General features: G+C 42.8%; 1 protein-coding gene across 1 annotated transcript; it reads right to left on the bottom strand.

The window, feature by feature from the left end:
• Positions 1–377: 377 nt before the first annotated feature.
• LOC117399422 (vesicle-trafficking protein SEC22c-like) lies at positions 378–21,145 on the bottom strand. The gene is made up of 7 exons (XM_059023398.1): positions 20,905–21,145; positions 10,512–10,723; positions 9,378–9,541; positions 8,715–8,894; positions 5,650–5,768; positions 5,302–5,367; positions 378–1,779 (listed from the first exon to the last, which is right to left on the bottom strand). The coding sequence occupies exons 2-7, from the start codon at positions 10,691–10,693 to the stop codon at positions 1,579–1,581; spliced, it is 912 nt and encodes a 303-aa protein (XP_058879381.1). The 5' UTR covers positions 10,694–10,723; positions 20,905–21,145; the 3' UTR covers positions 378–1,578.

The following is a 21,145-nucleotide window of genomic DNA, read 5'->3' as shown; positions in this document are numbered from 1 at the left end:
AAGTGTATCCTGCGGTTACCAGCGGGGCTCTGCAGCCCCCCAAGGCATGCACTGAGAGATCCTGCATCTTATAAAGGAAAGTGAAGGAAACTCTGATTCATTATGGGGCAGTATAATCCACAAAGTGAGTTGTAGGAGCTGTAAATTACAACATGTTGTCAAAATAAAAGGTTTTGAAAACCTCAGTCAGCACGTTAACATTCACCTGGAAACATGCACACTGCAAACATGTATAATTATCAGATCCATCGGGGCCACATGTTGAAATCAGGAGTGCTTTCAGCTCTTCTATAGCTACAAGACACTTGTGGTAAAATGACTTTCCAAAATAGGACTACAAGAAATTAAGAAATAATAATATTGCCTGTATGTGTAGACTGTGTGGGACGGGGGCTGGTGGTACTATCACTAGGCACAATACTGAATCATTTTGTTAACCTACAGTAATTGATTATTACTTCTAGATGACCGGTCTGATGCACTGTAATTAGCCCATATCTTACCTGTGAGGTTGATTTATACAGTAATTAGCTACTTCATAACGACTTTGAAAAATGCTGCCAATACAAGACAGCATGCTATCTCTCCAGCACATACATCTCTACTACATTTGAATACTGTAGCATTCTCTGTAATTCGTTTACATGTGATATTGTAAGAGCTCAAAGCAGTGGTCCTGGTGCAATGCCCGGACACACCTCCAGACTCGTACATACCTTCGACTTCATTCTAAACACTTCTTCCTTCCTTTCATGCACTGGCTTACATGTAGAATTAGAAGGTTGTTTTTTGCAGCATACAATATAAAGCATGAGGTTTCAGTCAGTGCAATGGTAGCAGCCCCAGAATCGGACTGTGAGCATTTTAAACCAATGCAGTGCAAATCATGCTGGATACAGATCAGAAAAGAAGTGCATTTCAGAAAACAAAACGGAACTGCATGGAGAGACAAGAACACAAACAAGAACACTAAGAAAACACTGCATGTGCTTCATTGCCAGTAAAAAAGGCGCTGCAGATTGGTTATAAAAGTCTCAGTGTTGACTGAATTCACCTCTGTAATCCATCTCATGAATCAGTATGAATCAGTCTATACTGACTGCAATACAGATTGGTTATAAAAGTCTCAGTGTTGTCTGAATTCACCTCTGTAATCCAGCTCATGAATCAGTATGAATCAGTCTATACTGACTGCAATACAGATTGGTTACAAAAGTCTCAGTGTTGACTGAATTCACCTCTGTAATCCAGCTCATGAATCAGTATGAATCAGTCTATACTGACTGCAATACAGATTGGTTATAAAAGTCTCAGTGTTGGCTGAATTCACCTCTGTAATCCAGCTCATGAATCAGTATGAATTAGTCTATACTGACTGCAATACAGATTGGTTATAAAAGTCTCAGTGTTGTCTGAATTCACCTCTGTAATCCAGCTCATGAATCAGTATGAATTAGTCTATACTGACTGCAATACAGATTGGTTATAAAAGTCTCAGTGTTGGCTGAATTCACCTCTGTAATCCAGCTCATGAATCAGTATGAATTAGTTTATAGCCACTGGGATTTCTTTCAGTTTTCACACTCCACAGTCGTCAAGCTTCTCTTGAAGTTTTCTTGTAGAAATCTGACATGTAGAAAGAGATGCCACTGCTGTGTGGAAGAGTAATTGCCAAATATTTCTTAGTCCGTATAAATAGATATTGCACAGAAACACAAAGGCCAGTGCCAGGAAGGACTGCAGCTTCTTTACTGAGGTGAAGAACAAATACAAGTAGCACTGTGAAGAAAACACAAGAAACACAATGAATCACTGTCAATCTGACACTCTCACTATGAGATACTGAGGATCAAACACAAGAAACACAATGAATCACTGTCAATCTGACACTCTCTCACTATGAGATACTGAGGATCAAACACAAGAAACACAATGAATCACTGTCAATCTGACACTCTCTCACTATGAGATACTGAGGATCAAACACAAGAAACACAATGAATCACTGTCAATCTGACACTCTCTCACTATGAGATACTGAGGATCAAACACAAGAAACACAATGAATCACTGTCAATCTGACACTCTCTCACTATGAGATACTGAGGATCAAACACAAGAAACACAATGAATCACTGTCAATCTGACACTCTCTCACTATGAGATACTGAGGATCAAACACAAGAAACACAATGAATCACTGTCAATCTGACACTCTCTCAGTATGAGATACTGAGGATCAAACACAAGAAACACAATGAATCACTGTCAATCTGACACTCTCTCACTATGAGATACTGAGGATCAAACACAAGAAACACAATGAATCACTAGCACTGTTAATCTGACACTCTCTCACTATGAGATACTGAGGATCAAACACAAGAAACACAATGAATCACTGTCAATCTGACACTCTCACACTATGAGATACTGAGGATCAAACACAAGAAACACAATGAATCACTGTCAATCTGACACTCTCTCACTATGAGATACTGAGGATCAAACACAAGAAACACAATGAATCACTGTCAATCTGACACTCTCACTATGAGATACTGAGGATCAAACACAAGAAACACAATGAATCACTGTCAATCTGACACTCTCTCACTATGAGATACTGAGGATCAAACACAAGAAACACAATGAATCACTAGCACTGTCAATCTGACACTCTCTCACTATGAGATACTGAGGATCAAACACAAGAAACACAATGAATCACTGTCAATCTGACACTCTCACTATGAGATACTGAGGATCAAACACAAGAAACACAATGAATCACTGTCAATCTGACACTCTCTCACTATGAGATACTGAGGATCAAACACAAGAAACACAATGAATCACTGTCAATCTGACACTCTCTCACTATGAGATACTGAGGATCAAACACAAGAAACACAATGAATCACTGTCAATCTGACACTCTCACTATGAGATACTGAGGATCAAACACAAGAAACACAATGAATCACTGTCAATCTGACACTCTCACACTATGAGATACTGAGGATCAAACACAAGAAACACAATGAATCACTGTCAATCTGACACTCTCTCACTATGAGATACTGAGGATCAAACACAAGAAACACAATGAATCACTGTCAATCTGACACTCTCACACTATGAGATACTGAGGATCAAACACAAGAAACACAATGAATCACTGTCAATCTGACACTCTCTCACTATGAGATACTGAGGATCAAACACAAGAAACACAATGAATCACTAGCACTGTTAATCTGACACTCTCTCACTATGAGATACTGAGGATCAAACACAAGAAACACAATGAATCACTAGCACTGTCAATCTGACACTCTCTCACTATGAGATACTGAGGATCAAACACAAGAAACACAATGAATCACTGTCAATCTGACACTCTCACACTATGAGATACTGAGGATCAAACACAAGAAACACAATGAATCACTGTCAATCTGACACTCTCTCACTATGAGATACTGAGGATCAAACACAAGAAACACAATGAATCACTAGCACTGTCAATCTGCTATTTCTGACACACACTCTCACTATGAGATCCTATTAGAAACTTGAATGAAAAAATGAACATGAAGTAAAACTGTCATTTTAAAAAAACAGCCACTAGAGGTCAGGATCAGCCAAACAAAGAGTTTGGACAGCAGTGAGTCTTCAGTGACACCTCCATTATAGAAATAACTGGGACCAAAGTGTGTGTAAAATTCGATCTGAAACTGTAAGACTGCAATAACAATGCAATATGACAATTATTATTAAACCTTCCGAAATAAACAACTCAACAACAATGCACAGCACTGTGCAGAGAACGCTCTGTGGAACAAATAACAGGTATATGTTACATGAAAGTTCAGATAATCACAGTGAATTCTCATGTAAAATCAGCACTTTACTGGTTCATAAGCTGCACTGAAGAGCAAGCAGCTACAAGGCTCAGTCTAATAGTTTTGTTTTACATTTCCCTCAAGCTTTCATTCATTTATTTGTATTCATTTGTTTGCAAGCGTTCTGTTGCTGCATTATTGAATTATAATCCCTTTTCTGTAAAATTGCTTTTTCCTTGCTTGAAGCTGCTTTTTCACTCATATTTTCCTCTACATTTGAGCTTTGCTGAAAATCTGGTACCGGGACTGAATAGCCTTTTTATATAAAGAGAGAGAAGGCAGGGTTGGCAGAGGTGAGGAAGCTGAGGAAACATGAAGCCACTTTCTCAGGAACAGTGGCTTGAAACCTGGTTCCAGGAGACCAGGAGACCGGGAGACTTTGTTTGAGGGAACTTTGCTGTATCAAAACAAGTCTCCCCTGGTGTGCCGTGCAGTGGTCTGAAACCTAGTCTCCTGAAACCAAGTTCCAAGCTGCAAAGTGGCTTTGTGTTCCCTCGGTTTTGGGGTTGGGGTTGGGGATACAGGTTAGGGGTTGGGGATAGGGGTTAGGGGTTGGGGTTCGGGTTGGGGATGGCGTTGGGGTTGGGGATGGGGTTGGGGATGGGGGTAGGGTTGGGATTGGGGATGTGGATGGGGATGGGTTTGGGGATGGGTTTGGGGATGGGGATGGGGATGTGGATGGGGTTGGGGATGGGGTTGGGGATGGGGGTAGGGTTGGGGTTGGGGTTGGGGTTGGGGATGTGGATGGGGATGGGGTTGGGGATGGCGTTGGGGATGGGGATGGGGTTGGGGATGGGGTTGGGTTTAGGGATGGGGTTGGGGATGGGGATGGGGATGGGGATGGGGATGGGGATGGGGATGGGGTTGGGGATGGGGATGGTGATGGGGTTGGGGATGTGGATGGGGATGGGTTTGGGGATGGGGTTGGGGATGGGGATGGGGATGGGGATGGGGATGGGGTTGGGGATGGGGTTGGGGATGGGGTTGGGGTTGGGGATGTGGATGGGTTTGTGGATGGGGTTGGGGATGGGGATGGGGATGGGGATGGGGATGGGGTTGGGGTTGGGGATGTGGATGGGTTTGTGGATGGGGTTGGGGATGTGGATGGGTTTGTGGATGGGGTTGGGGATGGGGATGGGGATGGGGATGGGGATGGGGTTGGGGCTGGGGATGGGGTTGGGGATGGGGTTGGGGATGGGTTTGGGGATGGGTATGGGGGTAGCTAACATCATAGAATAGTAACATAAAGAAATCTGTTACCATTACATGTGGAGCTACTACTTGGTCTTTAAAAGACCAAGTATAAGAAAAATCACTTGAACAAAAACAGTGGCATTATGCCTCCCAACACAAACGTGATAAGAAAATAAAAAAATAAATGAGAATTTCTTACCTGCCACAAACAGCAGAAAAAAGCTAAAAGGAATGCGACTACATTCCAGATCCCTTCATTGCCATCCTGGAAGAGGTCAAGAAAACAGAATCAAGGGCTTTTAAACAGTGCGGTCAAAACAGTATCTGTGATGAGATCAATGACAAAAGGTCCCTCAGCACTCACCTGGAGAGTGTACTTAATGTGAACCCCTCTGAGGAGTGAGAAAGGTCCTTCAGCACTCACCTGGAGAGTGTAATCAATGAGGTGAACCCCTCAGAGGAGTGAGAAACGTCCCTCCGCACTCACCTGGAGAGTGTATTCAATGTGAACCCCTCAGAGGAGTGAGAAAGGTCCCTCAGCACTCACCTGGAGAGTGTATTCAATGAGGTGAACCCCTCGGATGAGGTTCAGCGATGCACACATGATGTTGAGAAGCAGAGAGAGGATCCCCAGGCCTGTCACCGGCTCCATTCTTTCACTTGCAGCTGCAGTGCACCAGGAACATGAAAGCAATGCAGTTAGAATATTGCTCTCTCTTTCTCATTTTCTTTCTCTCTCTCTCTCTCCTCTAAAGAGTAGCAGATCACAATACCAGGAACATGAAAGCAATGCAGTTAGAATATTGCTCTCTCTTTCTCATTTTCTTTCTCTCTCTCTCTCTCTCCTCTAAAGAGTAGCAGATCACAATACCAGGAACATGAAAGCAATGCAGTTAGAATATTGCTCTCTCTTTCTCATTTTCTTTCTCTCTCTCTCTCTCTCTCTCTCTAAAGAGTAGCAGATCACAATACCAGGAACATGAAAGCAATGCAGTTAGAATATTGCTCTCTCTTTCTCATTTTCTTTCTCTCTCTCTCTCTCCTCTAAAGAGTAGCAGATCACAATACCAGGAACATGAAAGCAATGCAGTTAGAATATTGCTCTCTCTTTCTCATTTTCTTTCTCTCTCTCTCTCTCCTCTAAAGAGTAGCATATCACAATACCAGGAACATGAAAGCAATGCAGTTAGAATATTGCTCTCTCTTTCTCATTTTCTTTCTCTCTCTCTCTCTCCTCTAAAGAGTAGCAGATCACAATACCAGGAACATGAAAGCAATGCAGTTAGAATATTGCTCAACTGGGCAGCTCTTTCTTTCTCTCTACCTCTCAATTCAATTCAAATTCAAATTGGCTTTATTGGCATGACAACAAAAAAGAATTGTGTTGCCAAAGCACATACATGGCATTAACAACTAAAATATATAAAGACAGAGAAAACATATATTTTAATACTAAACAGTATCTCTCCTTGCTCTATATTGAATAACTCCCTCCCTCCCTCTATATGAAACATAATCCCTCCCTCGCTCTATATTAAACAGAATCCCCCCTCCCTCTATATTAAACAGAATCCCTCCCTCCCTCTATATTACAGAGAATCCCTCCCTCCCTCTATATTAAAGAGAATCCCTCCCTCACTCTATATTAAACTGAATCCCCCTCCCTCTATATTAAACAGAATCCCCCCTCCCTCTATATTAAACAGAATCCCTCCCTCCCTCTATATTAGAGAATCCCTCCCTCCCTCTATATTAAAGAGAATCCCTCCCTCACTCTATATTAAACTGAATCCCCCCCCTCTCTATTAAACAGAATCCTTCCCTCCCTCTATATTAAACAGAATCCCTCCCTCCCTCTATATGAAACAGAATCCCTCCCTCTATATGAAACAGAATCCCTCCCTCTATATGAAACAGAATCCCTCCCTCTATATGAAACAGAATCCCTCCCTCCCTCTATATTATATATTATCTCTCTGCAGATCTCAATCCTGCTCTTCTGCACACCTGACTCTGCTGTGTTTTTTACTGTCTTCAGTGGGGTTAATAATAAGGAGGTAGATTGAATTCCTCAGAGAACGCACAATAGAACTCGAGTTTTTATTTTTTTGTAATTAAATAAGATCTGCATTCCATTGAAATGATTCTACCGCACAGGAGCAGATATTAGGCACTGTGTCCTGGCATCTGACTGAGACCGCAGGGTTAAGTACAACATATGTCATGGGCAGTGGTGGCTTTTTCATATTTTGACATATCATAAACCAATACACTGGTAATCCATTTCAGAAACATGGAGCCATATAAATATGAAGGTTTTGCTGTATCCAAAGCCATTGCATTGACATTCTTGGAAATGTTCAGAGTATCGTCAGAGTAGAATGCTGGTGTTACAATATTTATCCTAACTGTGCATGTATGTATTGTATGAAAGTGTAGTCCGGGGAGAACACAGGACTACACCTCCCAGAAGGACATGGGCTGAAAAGCCCTAATTTAATTTTAGTTCAGGTTCTTGTTTATGTTTAGTTAGTGCTTGAAAACACTCTCCACACAACAGCAGCCCTGAGCAGACTGACTGCTCTCCTTAAATACTCTGCACCTGGCTCTAAACTACAATGACAGCCAGGTGCAGGTGATAATTAACAATAATTAACAATTAAATTAGGGCTTTTCAGCCCGTGTCCTTCTGGGAGGTGTAGTCCTGTGTTCTCCCCGGACTACACTTTCATACAGTATATATATTTTTACTTTACTGTACAGGCTGTTCACGTACCAGTCCCTGAGACAGGCTGTGCATGCCCATTAGCTGTGCCATCCTTTTTACTTTACTGTACAGGCTGTTCACGTACCAGTCCCTGAGACAGGCTGTGCATGCCCATTAGCTGTGCCATCCTTTTTACTTTACTGTACAGGCTGTTCACGTACCAGTCCCTGAGACAGGCTGTGCATGCCCATTAGCTGTGCCATCCTTTTTACTTTACTGTACAGGCTGTTCACGTACCAGTCCCTGAGACAGGCTGTGCATGCCCATTAGCTGTGCCATCCTTTTTACTTTACTGTACAGGCTGTTCACGTACCAGTCCCTGAGACAGGCTGTGCATGCCCATTAGCTGTGCCATCCTTTTTACTTTACTGTACAGGCTGTTCACGTACCAGTCCCTGAGACAGGCTGTGCATGCCCATTAGCTGTGCCATCCTTTTTACTTTACTGTACAGGCTGTTCACGTACCAGTCCCTGAGACAGGCTGTGCATGCCCATTAGCTGTGCCATCCTTTTTACTTTACTGTACAGGCTGTTCACGTACCAGTCCCTGAGACAGGCTGTGCATGCCCATTAGCTGTGCCATCCTTTTTACTTTACTGTACAGGCTGTTCACGTACCAGTCCCTGAGACAGGCTGTGCATGCCCATTAGCTGTGCCATCCTTTTTACTTTACTGTACAGGCTGTTCACGTACCAGTCCCTGAGACAGGCTGTGCATGCCCATTAGCTGTGCCATCCTTTTTACTTTACTGTACAGGCTGTTCACGTACCAGTCCCTGAGACAGGCTGTGCATGCCCATTAGCTGTGCCATCCTTTTTACTTTACTGTACAGGCTGTTCACGTACCAGTCCCTGAGACAGGCTGTGCATGCCCATTAGCTGTCCCATTGCGCATCACCATGTCCTCCGCTGTCAGGATCTTGGAAGGTCTCACCCTGAGCTCCTCTTCAACTGCTGCCAGGTTCATTCTCAGTGAGGGGAAGCTGCTGTAGCTGTAATGATGTTTAATCTTCTGAATAACACTGTCTGTGTTTTAAAAATGAGAAACAGTTTTAGTGCCAGCGTGAAATTCTGGCCAGGCTGCCATTTAAAGTAAGAAAGGTATACATTACATTTCATTCTGTAAAGAACTTGTACTACGGTTTGCAATGACTGCAGGCCTGTGCAGATCATGAAGCCGTTAAGAAAGCGAGCAGAGAGAACAGCATTTGCTTCCCATCCTATTAGAATATGACATTCATTCAATACACACAAAGTATTTTGTTTATTCTGTCGGTGACACACTCTACAGAGCAATGCATTGAAACCACAGCATAGAAACACCCCTGCACTGGACGGCAGTTCTATTTCTTTACAGCCATGATGAGAGAATGCATGTCACAGTCACGCTTGTTGTTTTGTGACTCAGCATGTTCTTCCTCCATTCAGGTACTGTTCCACACATACTGTTTGGGGTTGTTTGATAGAACACAGCTGCTCATATGTTAAACTTTGTCTTATTCTACTAACCAAACTCCAGAAATGGATAGGGTCTGGAGACCAAGCCAATGCTGGTGTTGTCATACGAAGCTCTGAACTCCCATCTGAGATCCTCCAAGAAGCAAAAAGCCATGGCGGCTGAGAAGCTACTGGAGCAGATTGTCATGTAGGAAACACCCTCTGAGGAGATGAAGCTGAAAAACACATGAAGCACAACATATTCCACTGATTTAGGTTACAGTAGTAATAAAAAAAGACGTTATTTGCTTGCTTGGTTGCCAATGACAAGAATTTGTCTCCCCTACATATATTACTGTTTGTCAACATTTCCAGTGCAAATGCCATTCCTGACCTCAGCAGCCCCTGTCACTGAGTTCAGGGCTTAAAGCAGAGGATTGTGGAGTGGCTTTATGACTGGGTTAAGGGTTATTTGATTTTCATTACATGACATGAGCTGTTTTCTACTTCATACTAATGCTATCTTTCACCAAGATAAAATGAGATTGCAGTGGTGGGGACCAACCAAGACGTAGCTTCACTGTAATATTCGAGCCTTCAGCGCCTTTCCTCCAGGCAATGTGGATTTCCTATTGGCCCGGTGTTGAGGGCTGAAGTGTAATGCTGGCTCCAGGGATCAGCCTATTTGCGGCCTCCCTAGCGCCTCAGCATGGTAGCCGTCTGGAATGGGCTGGGTGGGGCATCTCCCATCTTCAGTGTTTCATCGACTAGCCCTCGACCCCTCAGGAAGGGTTGACAGTGATGCTGGTGTCCCAGCACCACTCCCCTCCACCTCCCGTCTTCAGTGTTTCATCGACTAGCCCTCGACCCCTCAGGAAGGGTTGACAGTGATGCTGGTGTCCCAGCACCACTCCCCTCCACCTCCCGTCTTCAGTGTTTCATCGACTAGCCCTCGACCCCTCAGGAAGGGTTGACAGTGATGCTGGAGTCCCAACACCACTCCCCTCCACCTCCCGTCTTAAGTGTTTCATCAACTAGCCCTCGACCCCTCAGGAAGGGTTGACAGTGGTGCTGGGACTCCATCACCAACCCAACCCAGTTTACTTATCTGAGCCATCCATTCCTTTTAAAACCTGTTCAAAGACATAAATAATAATAATAATAACAATAATAATAATAATAGTAACATAATTGCAAATAACGTACTATATGTTAAGATCCTTCCCTTTCACCGTGCCTCTTTCTGGAAGCAATGATAAAGCTTTAGATACAGTCTTCAGCTGCTGTTTGCGCTCTTGTAACTCCTTGTTGTGTTCAAAATCTGTGGAGGCTGACAGCGGGAGCCCATCCCTCACCCGCACCACAAAGGCAAACAGGATCAGTGACATGGTCCACTGGGGCCGTCATGAAGACACAACCTGCAGATTCAAAACAGGATCAGTGACATGGTACACTGGGGCCATCATGAAGACACAACCTGCAGATTCAAAACAGGATCAGTGACATGGTACACTGGGGCCATCATGAAGACACAACCTGCAGATTCAAAACAGGATCAGTGACATGGTACACTGGGGCCATCATGAAGACACAACCTGCAGATTCAAAACAGGACACTCATAAGAACTTAAGAAAGTTTACAAACAAGAGGAGGCCATTTGGCCCATCATGCTTGTTTGGTTGCTAGTAGTTTATTGATCCCAGAATCTCATCAAGCAGCTTCTTGAAGGATCCCAGGGTGTCAGCTTCAACAACATTACTGGGGAGCTGGTTCCAGACTCCAACAATTCTCTGTGTAAAAAAGTGGTTCCTATTTTCTGTTCTGAATGCCCCTTTATCTAATCTCCATTTGTGATCCCTGGTCCTTGTTTCTGGTCCTTGGCGTGTGGAAGCGACATCGTGGGAGAAGTACGAGTGGACAAGTACAACGCAGTTAGAAGCAGAAAGGAGGAATTACATCTTTAAATTAAATCTGGAGTTGCTTTAATCAGAAAACATTGCAGCTTAAAGCCTTACAGCTGCGTGTATTTTTCTGATAACAAGCTGAAACTCAGAGCAGCTGATTCAAATTCCGTGGCGTTCTGAGACACGGGGGAGGGGCGGAGCCCGCAGCACAAACAAACAAAAGGCAGGCAGTCTTCCCAGCGACAGCGTGTGGAAGCGACATCGTGGGAGAAGTACGAGTGGACAAGTACAACGCAGTTAGAAGCAGAAAGGAGGTTGACAGCTGCAGAAGCTAAACTAAACTTCCAAAAAAAAAAAAAAAAAGGTCTTCAAGCCAGTAATCTGTGACAACTGCATGATGTGGAAAATCCGAGAAAACCCAACTGAGCTCAATCAAGTTTGTGTAAAGTGCCGCACGATCCAGGACTTGCTTCAGCGATTAAGCCTGCTAGAAAAGGAGCTGGAGGAAATGAGACAGCAACAGGAGCTTGAGGAGCTGACACACCCACAATTCATGGAAGTCTGCACCCTTAGGAGACTGAAAGACACCAGGGAGATGGAAGAGAGTCGAAACAGCTGGGTTCAGATAGGCAGAAGCAGGGAAAAAAATAAACTTTGTCAAACACAACCACCAGAAATCCAGACATCCAACAAATATGAGCCACTTCAACATTTAGATGACCAAAACCAACATCAAAAGAATGAAAGAAACAACATCTAGGACCCTATAAACAGTGCTGACCAGGCAGCAAAAAGAAGGGAGGTCATGATTGTTGGGGACTCCATATTGAGAAACACAGCAAGCTCAGTTCGCAGTTTGGACTCCTTTACTACAACAGTGTGCTGCCTTCCAGGAGCCTCTGTCAAGCACATCACTGAGAATGTGGACAGGCTCCTAGAACGAACAGGAGACGACCCGGTAGTAGTCATCCACATCGATACAAACAACATTGGAAGAGACAGACCAAGAACCCTGCAAAACAAATTCAGAGAGCTAGGAAGGAAATTAAAAGACAAGACCAAAACTATGGTATTTTCTGGGATTCTGCCGGCACCTTGCAAAGGACCATATGGACAGCTGGAAATACAAAATCAAAATGCATGGCTGAAATCGTGGTGCACACAGGAAGGCTTCACCTTTCTTGAACATTGGAGCACATTCTACAACAAAACAAAAAAACAGAAGGGAAACCACATCAAAACAAGGGCAACAACTCAGGTAAGACAACTATTAAATATATTTATCTTAATGCTAGATGTCTCAGAAACAAAATGTTAGAACTTGAAGTTACTGCACTAACAACTAACTACGATGTGACAGGTGTTACAGAAACTTGGTTGTCTGAGAGTGATGGAGACGAATATAATATTAGTGGGTACACACTGTATAGGAAAGACAGGCAGGACAGAAGAGGCGGAGGGGTAGCGCTATACATATGAAATAGTCTTGAAGCCCAGATGTTAAATCAGGACAAAGAAAACAATGCAGAATCAATGTGGGTCAGAATAATGGACACAAATTCAAAGGGCATAATAATAGGAGCATGCTATAGACCGCCAAATTCAGACGCTGAGCAAAATAATCTGTTATACAATGACATTCGAAATGCGTGTAGAAAAGGAGAAGCCATACTAAATGATTTCAACTTCCCCCATATAAAATGGGAAAACCTGACGGCGGGCACGACGGACGAAATTGAAATGGTGGAAATGACAAATGACTGCTTCCTAACGCAATTTGTCAAGGCACCGACTGGAGGGGAGGCATGTCTTGATTTAGTCTTTTCAAATAACGAAGACAGAATAACTAAAACAGAGGTCAGAGAGCCATTGGCAAACTCAGACCACAACATGGTCTCATTTGAAATATTTTTTAAAACCCCAAAAGTAATGACTAAAACTAAGGTTTACAATTTTAGAAAAGCAAATTATGAAGGTATGAAACAGAGACTAACAGAAGTAGATTGGAGTAAAATAGAGAAAACATCCACAGAAAAAAGATGGCTGTTTTTTAAAAATGTAGTACTAGAGGCGCAAAACAATTACATCCCAAAAGTAGACAAATCTAAATCTAAAACAAAACGACCAAAATGGTTTAACAGATCAATTAAAAAAACTATTCAGCGAAAAATTGCACTTTACAGAGCGTTTAAAAGGGACCAAAAACAAAATACACAGAAAGAGTACCTGGAACTGCAAACACAAGTCAAAAAGGAAGTTAGAAAGGCCAAGAGAGAGATAGAAATCAATATTGCTAAGAGGGCTAAAACCAATTCCAAAATTTTTTTCCAATATTATAACAGCAAGAGAACATTCAAAGAGGAGGTTAAATGTCTAAGAGACAGAAATGGCAAAATCATAGATGAAGAAAAGAAAATAGCAAATATATTAAATGATTACTTTTCACAGGTTTTTACAAAGGAGGACACGGACAACATGCCCGACATGCCGACCTGTTCCTATCCAATTTTAAATAACTTTAGTATAACAGAGGCAGAAGTGTCAAAGGGACTAGGAGCTCTTAAAATAAACAAATCCCCTGGGCCGGATGAGATCCTCCCAATAGTACTCAAAGAAATGAAAGAAGTTATTTACAAACCACTAACCAAGATCATGCAACAGTCTCTTGACACAGGGGTTGCACCGACAGACTGGAAAATAGCAAACATAATACCGATCCACAAAAAGGGAGACAAAACCGAACCAGGTAACTACAGACCAATAAGCCTGACTTCTATTATATGTAAACTTATGGAAACTATAATACGATCCAAAATGGAAAATTACCTATATGGTAACAATATCCTGGGAGACAGTCAGCATGGTTTTAGGAAAGGGAGAGCGTGTCTAATTAACCTACTTGACTTTTTTGAGGATGCAACATTGAAAATGGATAATTGCAAAGCATATGACATGGTTTATTTAGATTTCCAGAAAGCTTTTGACAAAGTCCCGCATAAAAGATTAATTCTCAAACTGAACGCAGTAGGGATTCAAGGAAATGCATGAACATGGATTAGGGAGTGGTTAACATGTAGAAAACAGAAAGTACTGATTAGAGGAGAAACCTCAAAATGGAGCGAGGGAACCAGTGTACCACAGGGATCAGTATTAGGTCCTCTGCTATTCCTAATCTACATTAATGATTTAGATTCTGGTATAGTAAGCAAACTCATTAAATTTGCAGATGACACAAAAATAGGAGGAGTGGCAAACACTGTTGCAGCAGCAAAGGTCATTCAAAATAATCTAGACAGCATTCAGAACTGGGCAGACACATGGCAAATGACATTTAATAGAGAAAAGTGTAAAGTATTGCTTGCAGGCAATAAAAATGTGCATTATAAATATCATATGGGAGATACTGAAATTGAAGAAGGAATCTATGAAAAAGACCTAGGAGTTTATGTTGACTCAGAAATGTCTTCATCTAGACAATACGGGGAAGCTATAAAAAAGGCCAACAAGATGCTCGGATATATTGTGAGAAGTGTTGAATTTAAATCAAGGGAAGTAATGTTAAAACTTTACAATGCATTAGTAAGACCTCACCTAGAATATTGTGTTCAGTTCTGGTCACCTTGTTACAAAAAGGATATTGCTGCTCTAGAAAGAGTGCAAAGAAGAGCAACCAGAATTATCCCGGGCTTAAAAGGCATGTCGTATGCAGACAGGCTAAAAGAATTGAATCTATTCAGTCCTGAACAAAGAAGACTATGCGGCGATCTGATTCAAACATTCAGAATCCTAAAAGGCATAGACAATGTCGACCCAGGGGACTTCTTTGTCCTGAAAAAAGAAACAAGGACCAGGGGTCATAAATGGAGATTAGATAAAGGGGCATTCAGAACAGAAAATAGGAGGCACTTTTTTATACAGAGAATTGTGAGGGTCTGGAACCTACTCCCCAGTAATGTTGTTGAAGCTGACACCCTGGGATCCTTCAAGAAGCTGCTTGATGAGATTCTGGGATCAATAAGCTACTAACAACCAAACGAGCAAGATGGGCTGAATGGCCTCCTCTCGTTTGTAAACTTTCTTATGTTCTTATGTTCTTTTTTCAGGTCAAAAAAGTCCCCTGGGTCGACATTGTCTATACCTTTTAGGATTTTGAATGCTTGAATCAGATCACTGCGTCGTCTTCTTTGTTCAAGATTGAATAAATTCAATTATTTTAGCCTGTCTGCTTATGACATGCCTTTTAAACCAGGAAAAATTCTGGTCGCTCTTCTTTACACTCTTTCTAGAACAGCAATATCCTTTTTGTAGCGAGATGACCAGAACTGAACACAATATTCTAGATGAGGTCTTACTAATGCATTGTAAAGTTTTAACATTACGTCCCTTGATTTAAATTCAACACTTCTTACAATATATCCAAGCATTTTGTTTGGCTTTTTTATAGCTTTCCCACATTGTCTAGATGAAGACATTTCTGAGTCAACATAAACTCCTAGGACTTTTTCATAGTTCCCTTCTTCAATTTCAGTATGATATTTATAATGCACATTTGTATTGCCTGCATGCAATACTTTACACTTTTCTCTATTAAATGTCATTTGCCATGTGTCTGCCAAGTTCTGAATGCTGTCTAGATCATTTTGATACACCGTGGCTTGTGTATCGCAATACGTATCATATCGTGGCTTGTGTATCGTGATATTTATCGTATCGTGGCTTGTATATCTCAGTACGTATCGTGGCTTGTGTATCGTGATACGTATCGTATCGAGGCTTGTGTATCGTGATACGTATAGTATCGTGGCTTGTGTATCGTGATACATATCATATCGTGGCTTGTGTATCTCAGTACGTATCGTGGCTTGTGTATTGCAATACGTATCGTCTTATGGCTTGTGTATCGTGATACGTATCATATCGTGGCTTGTGTATTGCGATACGTATCGTATCATGGCTTGTGCATCGTGATACGTATCGTGGCTTGTGTATTGCGATACTATCGTATCATGGCTTGTGTATCGTGATACGTATCGTGGCTTGTGTATCGTGATACATATCGTATCATGGCTTGCGTATCGCGATACATATCGTATTGTGGCTTGTGTATCGTCTCTCCCCTACTGTAGCTACATTATTGCAACAGAATAATAATGATTTCTCAGACCAGGGATGACCCCATAGCTGGGCTTCTGCAACTATGGGGTATATTTCAAGAGAGCTGTGGATTTTAGATGTAGAGATAGATTTTCAATTTCCTGAGGTCATGTACTGGAAAACCATTGATTGTTTTATTATTATTATTATTATTATTATTATTATTATTATTATTATTATTATTATTATTATTTATTTCTTAGCAGACACCCTTATCCAGGGCGACTTACAATTGTTACAAGATATCACATTATACATTATTTCACATTATACAGATATCACATTATTTTTACATACAATTACCCATTTATACAGTTGGGTTTGTACTGGAGCAATCTAGGTAATGTACCTTGCTCAAGGGTACAACAGCAGTGTTCCCCACTGGGGATTGAACCCACAACCCTCCGGTCAACGGTCCAGAGCCCTAACCACTACTCCACACTGCTGCCCCTGTAAACAAAGCCAGTTTGTGTGGTGCTGAAATATAGGCAGCAGTGTGGAGTAGTGGTTAGGGCTCTGGACTCCAAGCCGGAGGGTCGTGGGTTCAAACCCAGGTGGGGGGCACTGCTGCTGTACCCTTGAGCAAGGTACTTTACCTAGATTGCTCCAGTAAAAACCCAACTGTATAAATGGGTAATTGTATGTAAAAAAATAATGTAATTTTATGTAAAAATAATGTGATATCTTGAAAGTCACCCTGGATAAGGGCGTCTGCTAAGAAATAAAATAATAATAATCATCACAGAACACAGGCCGTTCCAATGCTGAATAAGAGCAGACCACATCTGAATGTCTTTCCTAGCTCCTGAGGAGATATTAATGTAAGAGTCCAGGTTTTTTCCTGTTGATGCAAGCACAAGTAGTCGAGATATAAACATCCTCCGTTGGGGGATAATGCGAATTGCAAAGGTGAAATGACCCAGTAAGGAAAGCAGTGCGCGTTTCCTAATTGTTTACTGATCTGAAAGTTCTGAATAAGAAAACGAAAATGGTTGAGTTTAGACTCAGGTAGGCTGGCTTCACACTTTTGTGTCTAGAATGATTCCAAGAAACTCCAGAGAATGCAGGAGGCTGATTGTTTTTCCTTCTGAAAACGCCGACTTCTGAAAATAAACTTTTAAGATTAGAAATCTCTTCTGCTGGCGGATCTGAAGGAGGAGAGATCAATAAAAAATCATCAAGAAGATGAAGCAGAAATGGAACAGCATAATGCTTCTGAAAGTGAACCGAATATCTTTTCCCTGACATTTTCCCAGTGGCGATGCCAATGGGATTCATTCTGTACACTGGGAACGGGGGAGCTAAAAAGGGACTGACTATGAAACCTTTCTAATTTCTTTTTCGATGAGAGAACGAACTATCTCTGGTTCTGAATGCCAAAACGAAGATCTTTGTTTTGAAAAGAGGAGGACAGTTGAAATAACAACAGCAAGGTTGTAATCTGGAGGGTCTGATGAAATGACCGAGGTTACAGTGGAACCGGAAGAAACTCTAGGAATTAGTGAGAGAGCTGAACTTTGTTTCTCTTGCTTGATATTAGATACCCTTTTATCCAAATCGCTCGGTTTGGTACTGACCGAAGATAATGTGTCGGTGAAAGGCTGCATGCATGATTTCATTTAGTTAAATATCAGGGAGTGCTGAGGCTGAATTTCACTGGCTGGCGCGGCTGGGTGCTGGTTTGAAGTGCTGGCTGTGGGGATGACTTGCTCTGGCACAGACTGTCTGTTGTCTGGTTGGAGATGCTGAACGGCTGGGCCTGGGTGCTGGTTTGAAGTGCTGGCTGTGAGGATGACTTGCTCTGGCACAGACTGTCTGTTGTCTGGTTGGAGTTGCTGAACGGCCCGGTGCTGGTTTGAAGTGCTGGCTGTGGGGATGACTTGCTCTGAGACAGACTGCCTGTTGTCTGGTTGTTGTTGAACGGCTGGGTGCTGGTTTGAAGTGCTGGCTGTGGGGATGACTTGCTCTGAGACAGACTGCCTGTTGTCTGGTTGTTGCTGAACGGCTGGGTGCTGGTTTGAAGTGCTGGCTGTGGGGATGACTTGCTCTGAGACAGACTGCCTGTTGTCTGGTTGTTGCTGAACGGCCCGGTGCTGGTTTGAAGTGCTGGCTGTGGGGATGACTTGCTCTGAGACAGACTGCCTGTTGTCTGGTTGTTGTTGAATGGCTGGGTGCTGGTTTGAAGTGCTGGCTGTGGGGATGACTTGCTCTGAGACAGACTGCCTGTTGTCTGGTTGTTGCTGAACGGCCCGGTGCTGGTTTGAAGTGCTGGCTGTGGGGATGACTTGCTCTGAGACAGACTGCCTGTTGTCTGGTTGTTGTTGAATGGCTGGGTGCTGGTTTGAAGTGCTGGCTGTGGGGATGACTTGCTCTGAGACAGACTGCCTGTTGTCTGGTTGTTGCTGAACGGCCCGGTGCTGGTTTGAAGTGCTGGCTGTGGGGATGACTTGCCCTGAGACAGACTGCCTGTTGTCTGGTTGTTGTTGAACGGCTGGGTGCTGGTTTGAAGTGCTGGCTGTGGGGATGACTTGCTCTGAGACAGACTGCCTGTTGTCTGGTTGTTGCTGAACGGCTGGGTGCTGGTTTGAAGTGCTGGCTGTGGGGATGACTTGCTCTGAGACAGACTGCCTGTTGTCTGGTTGTTGCTGAACGGCCCGGTGCTGGTTTGAAGTGCTGGCTGTGGGGATGACTTGCTCTGAGACAGCCTGCCTGTTGTCTGGTTGTTGTTGAATGGCTGGGTGCTGGTTTGAAGTGCTGGCTGTGGGGATGACTTGCTCTGAGACAGACTGCCTGTTGTCTGGTTGTTGCTGAACGGCCCGGTGCTGGTTTGAAGTGCTGGCTGTGGGGATGACTTGCTCTGAGACAGACTGCCTGTTGTCTGGTTGGAGATGCTGAACGGCTGGGCCTGGGTGCTGGTTTGAAGTGCTGGCTGTGGGGATGACTTGCTCTGGCACAGACTGTCTGTTGTCTGGTTGGAGTTGCTGAACGGCTGGGTGCTGGTTTGAAGTGCTGGCTGTGGGGATGACTTGCTCTGGCACAGACTGTCTGTTGTCTGGTTGGAGTTGCTGAACGGCTGGGTGCTGGTTTGAAGTGCTGGCTGTGGGGATGACTTGCTCCGACACAGACTGCCTGTTGTCTGGTTGAAGAGGCTGAACGGCTAGGCGCTGCTGAGGAGCTTTTCTAGGTGGAAATCTATAGGCATTCCTCTATGAGTTATTATTCATTGAAGTGGTACTGTACCATTACAATGCATTGCACTGGATCTGTAGAGGGTCATTCCTCTATGAGTTATTATTCTGTAGAAATCTGCTCCTCTGTTCTTCATAAGTGCATGATCACTGTTAAGACAGGTGCTGTTCATTGGAAAACATTAGTAATGTGTTGTCTCTTTCCATCTACCAAAGACTATATGCAATGTTCATATATGCATTGTAACTGAAAGATGCAGCTTTTAGTACAGAACCCATTAAGTGCCACTGTCCTCATTTCAGGACAGTCTACTTTGTCATTTTTTGAGCATTTTAACTGGCCTCTCCCTGTTATTTTACTTTTCTCTTTAACAGCATTGTTGTTATGATAACTTTAATATAAAGTTAATGAACCAAATTACATATATACAGCTTGTGTTCTGTATATATGTGTTTGGTACTTAATGGGTTCATTGGTCACGTGAGGTTTAAAAACGTGATCCTGTACATGCTCGTTTCAATTTTCTGTCCAGTTCATGTATTTCCTGTATATACTCGTTGTCTCTATTCGGATTATTAGCAGTACATCGATTCCTAATTTTCAGTAGAGGATTTTTAACTAAATGTTCACACAATCCAATTTTCAGAAGCGACACACACAGCAGAGCAGCGGAGGACGTCCACTCCCCGGTAACGTGTGCCGCGGCACGCCTGCGCACCTGCTGCTGCTGCAGGTAATCAGCGTGCAACACCTGCACGTTCTAATGGAAATGTTCTTTCAGTTTCGACACCACACTGCAGGTGTTTTGAATTACGAGTTTCTAGCGGCTGCTGATGATAAATGATGTGGAATGTTTCCTTCGTTAACATGTGTTTATTATTATCGTCGACGTCAGTAATTTTATAAACAACCAGTAGACTTGCCTACTGACTGCAGACAACTAACCCAAGCTGTAATGTAATGTCTGCTCCTACATTAGTACAACGTCGTTAGCAAGCAGTTGAACTTGACACTGTAAAATACCGTTATTCGTGTCCATTCAAATCGCAATATATAATACCGAAAATGGCACCACTGATATAACTTGTATTAGTACTGTAAACAAATATGGACTAGTCGTACCAGAGATACAGTATTCATACTGATAACGCATGTCACAGTGGACAGTACTCGTAACCCGGACTGCTTGTGTTTGCATTTTCCCTTACAGAACTAAACAACGCCAGTTATGACAAATGGCATTGGGTTTATAACAAGAGCTGGATAAACTGTATTGCACTGCAGTGTTTCTGCGTATAGACTACCCAGCCTAACATGTCTTCAGACAGCAGAGATGAAATCATTTTCTTACCTCGTTAGTCTTCGGTTCATAGTACTGTAGAAGGTTATTATATGTAAGAGGTGCGGGGAAGGCGGTTTCCGTTTAATGTTGAAAACAGCTGTTGTTCCTGGATTTTTTTACAATTACTAAAAATGTTACTATACTAATAACAGTAATACTAGTGAGATTGATCGCTCCTCTCTGCTTTGACAGCTCGGCTGCAGGGTCCTGACAGTCAGTGCAGATGGGAATCCTGGGAAACAGACGGACT

This window comes from Acipenser ruthenus, chromosome 4 (genome assembly GCF_902713425.1).
Source record: "Acipenser ruthenus chromosome 4, fAciRut3.2 maternal haplotype, whole genome shotgun sequence".
Taxonomy (NCBI): Eukaryota; Metazoa; Chordata; class Actinopteri; order Acipenseriformes; family Acipenseridae; genus Acipenser; species Acipenser ruthenus.
The sequence above is the reverse complement of the archived record's forward strand: the minus strand, read 5'-3'. Positions and strand labels throughout refer to the sequence as shown.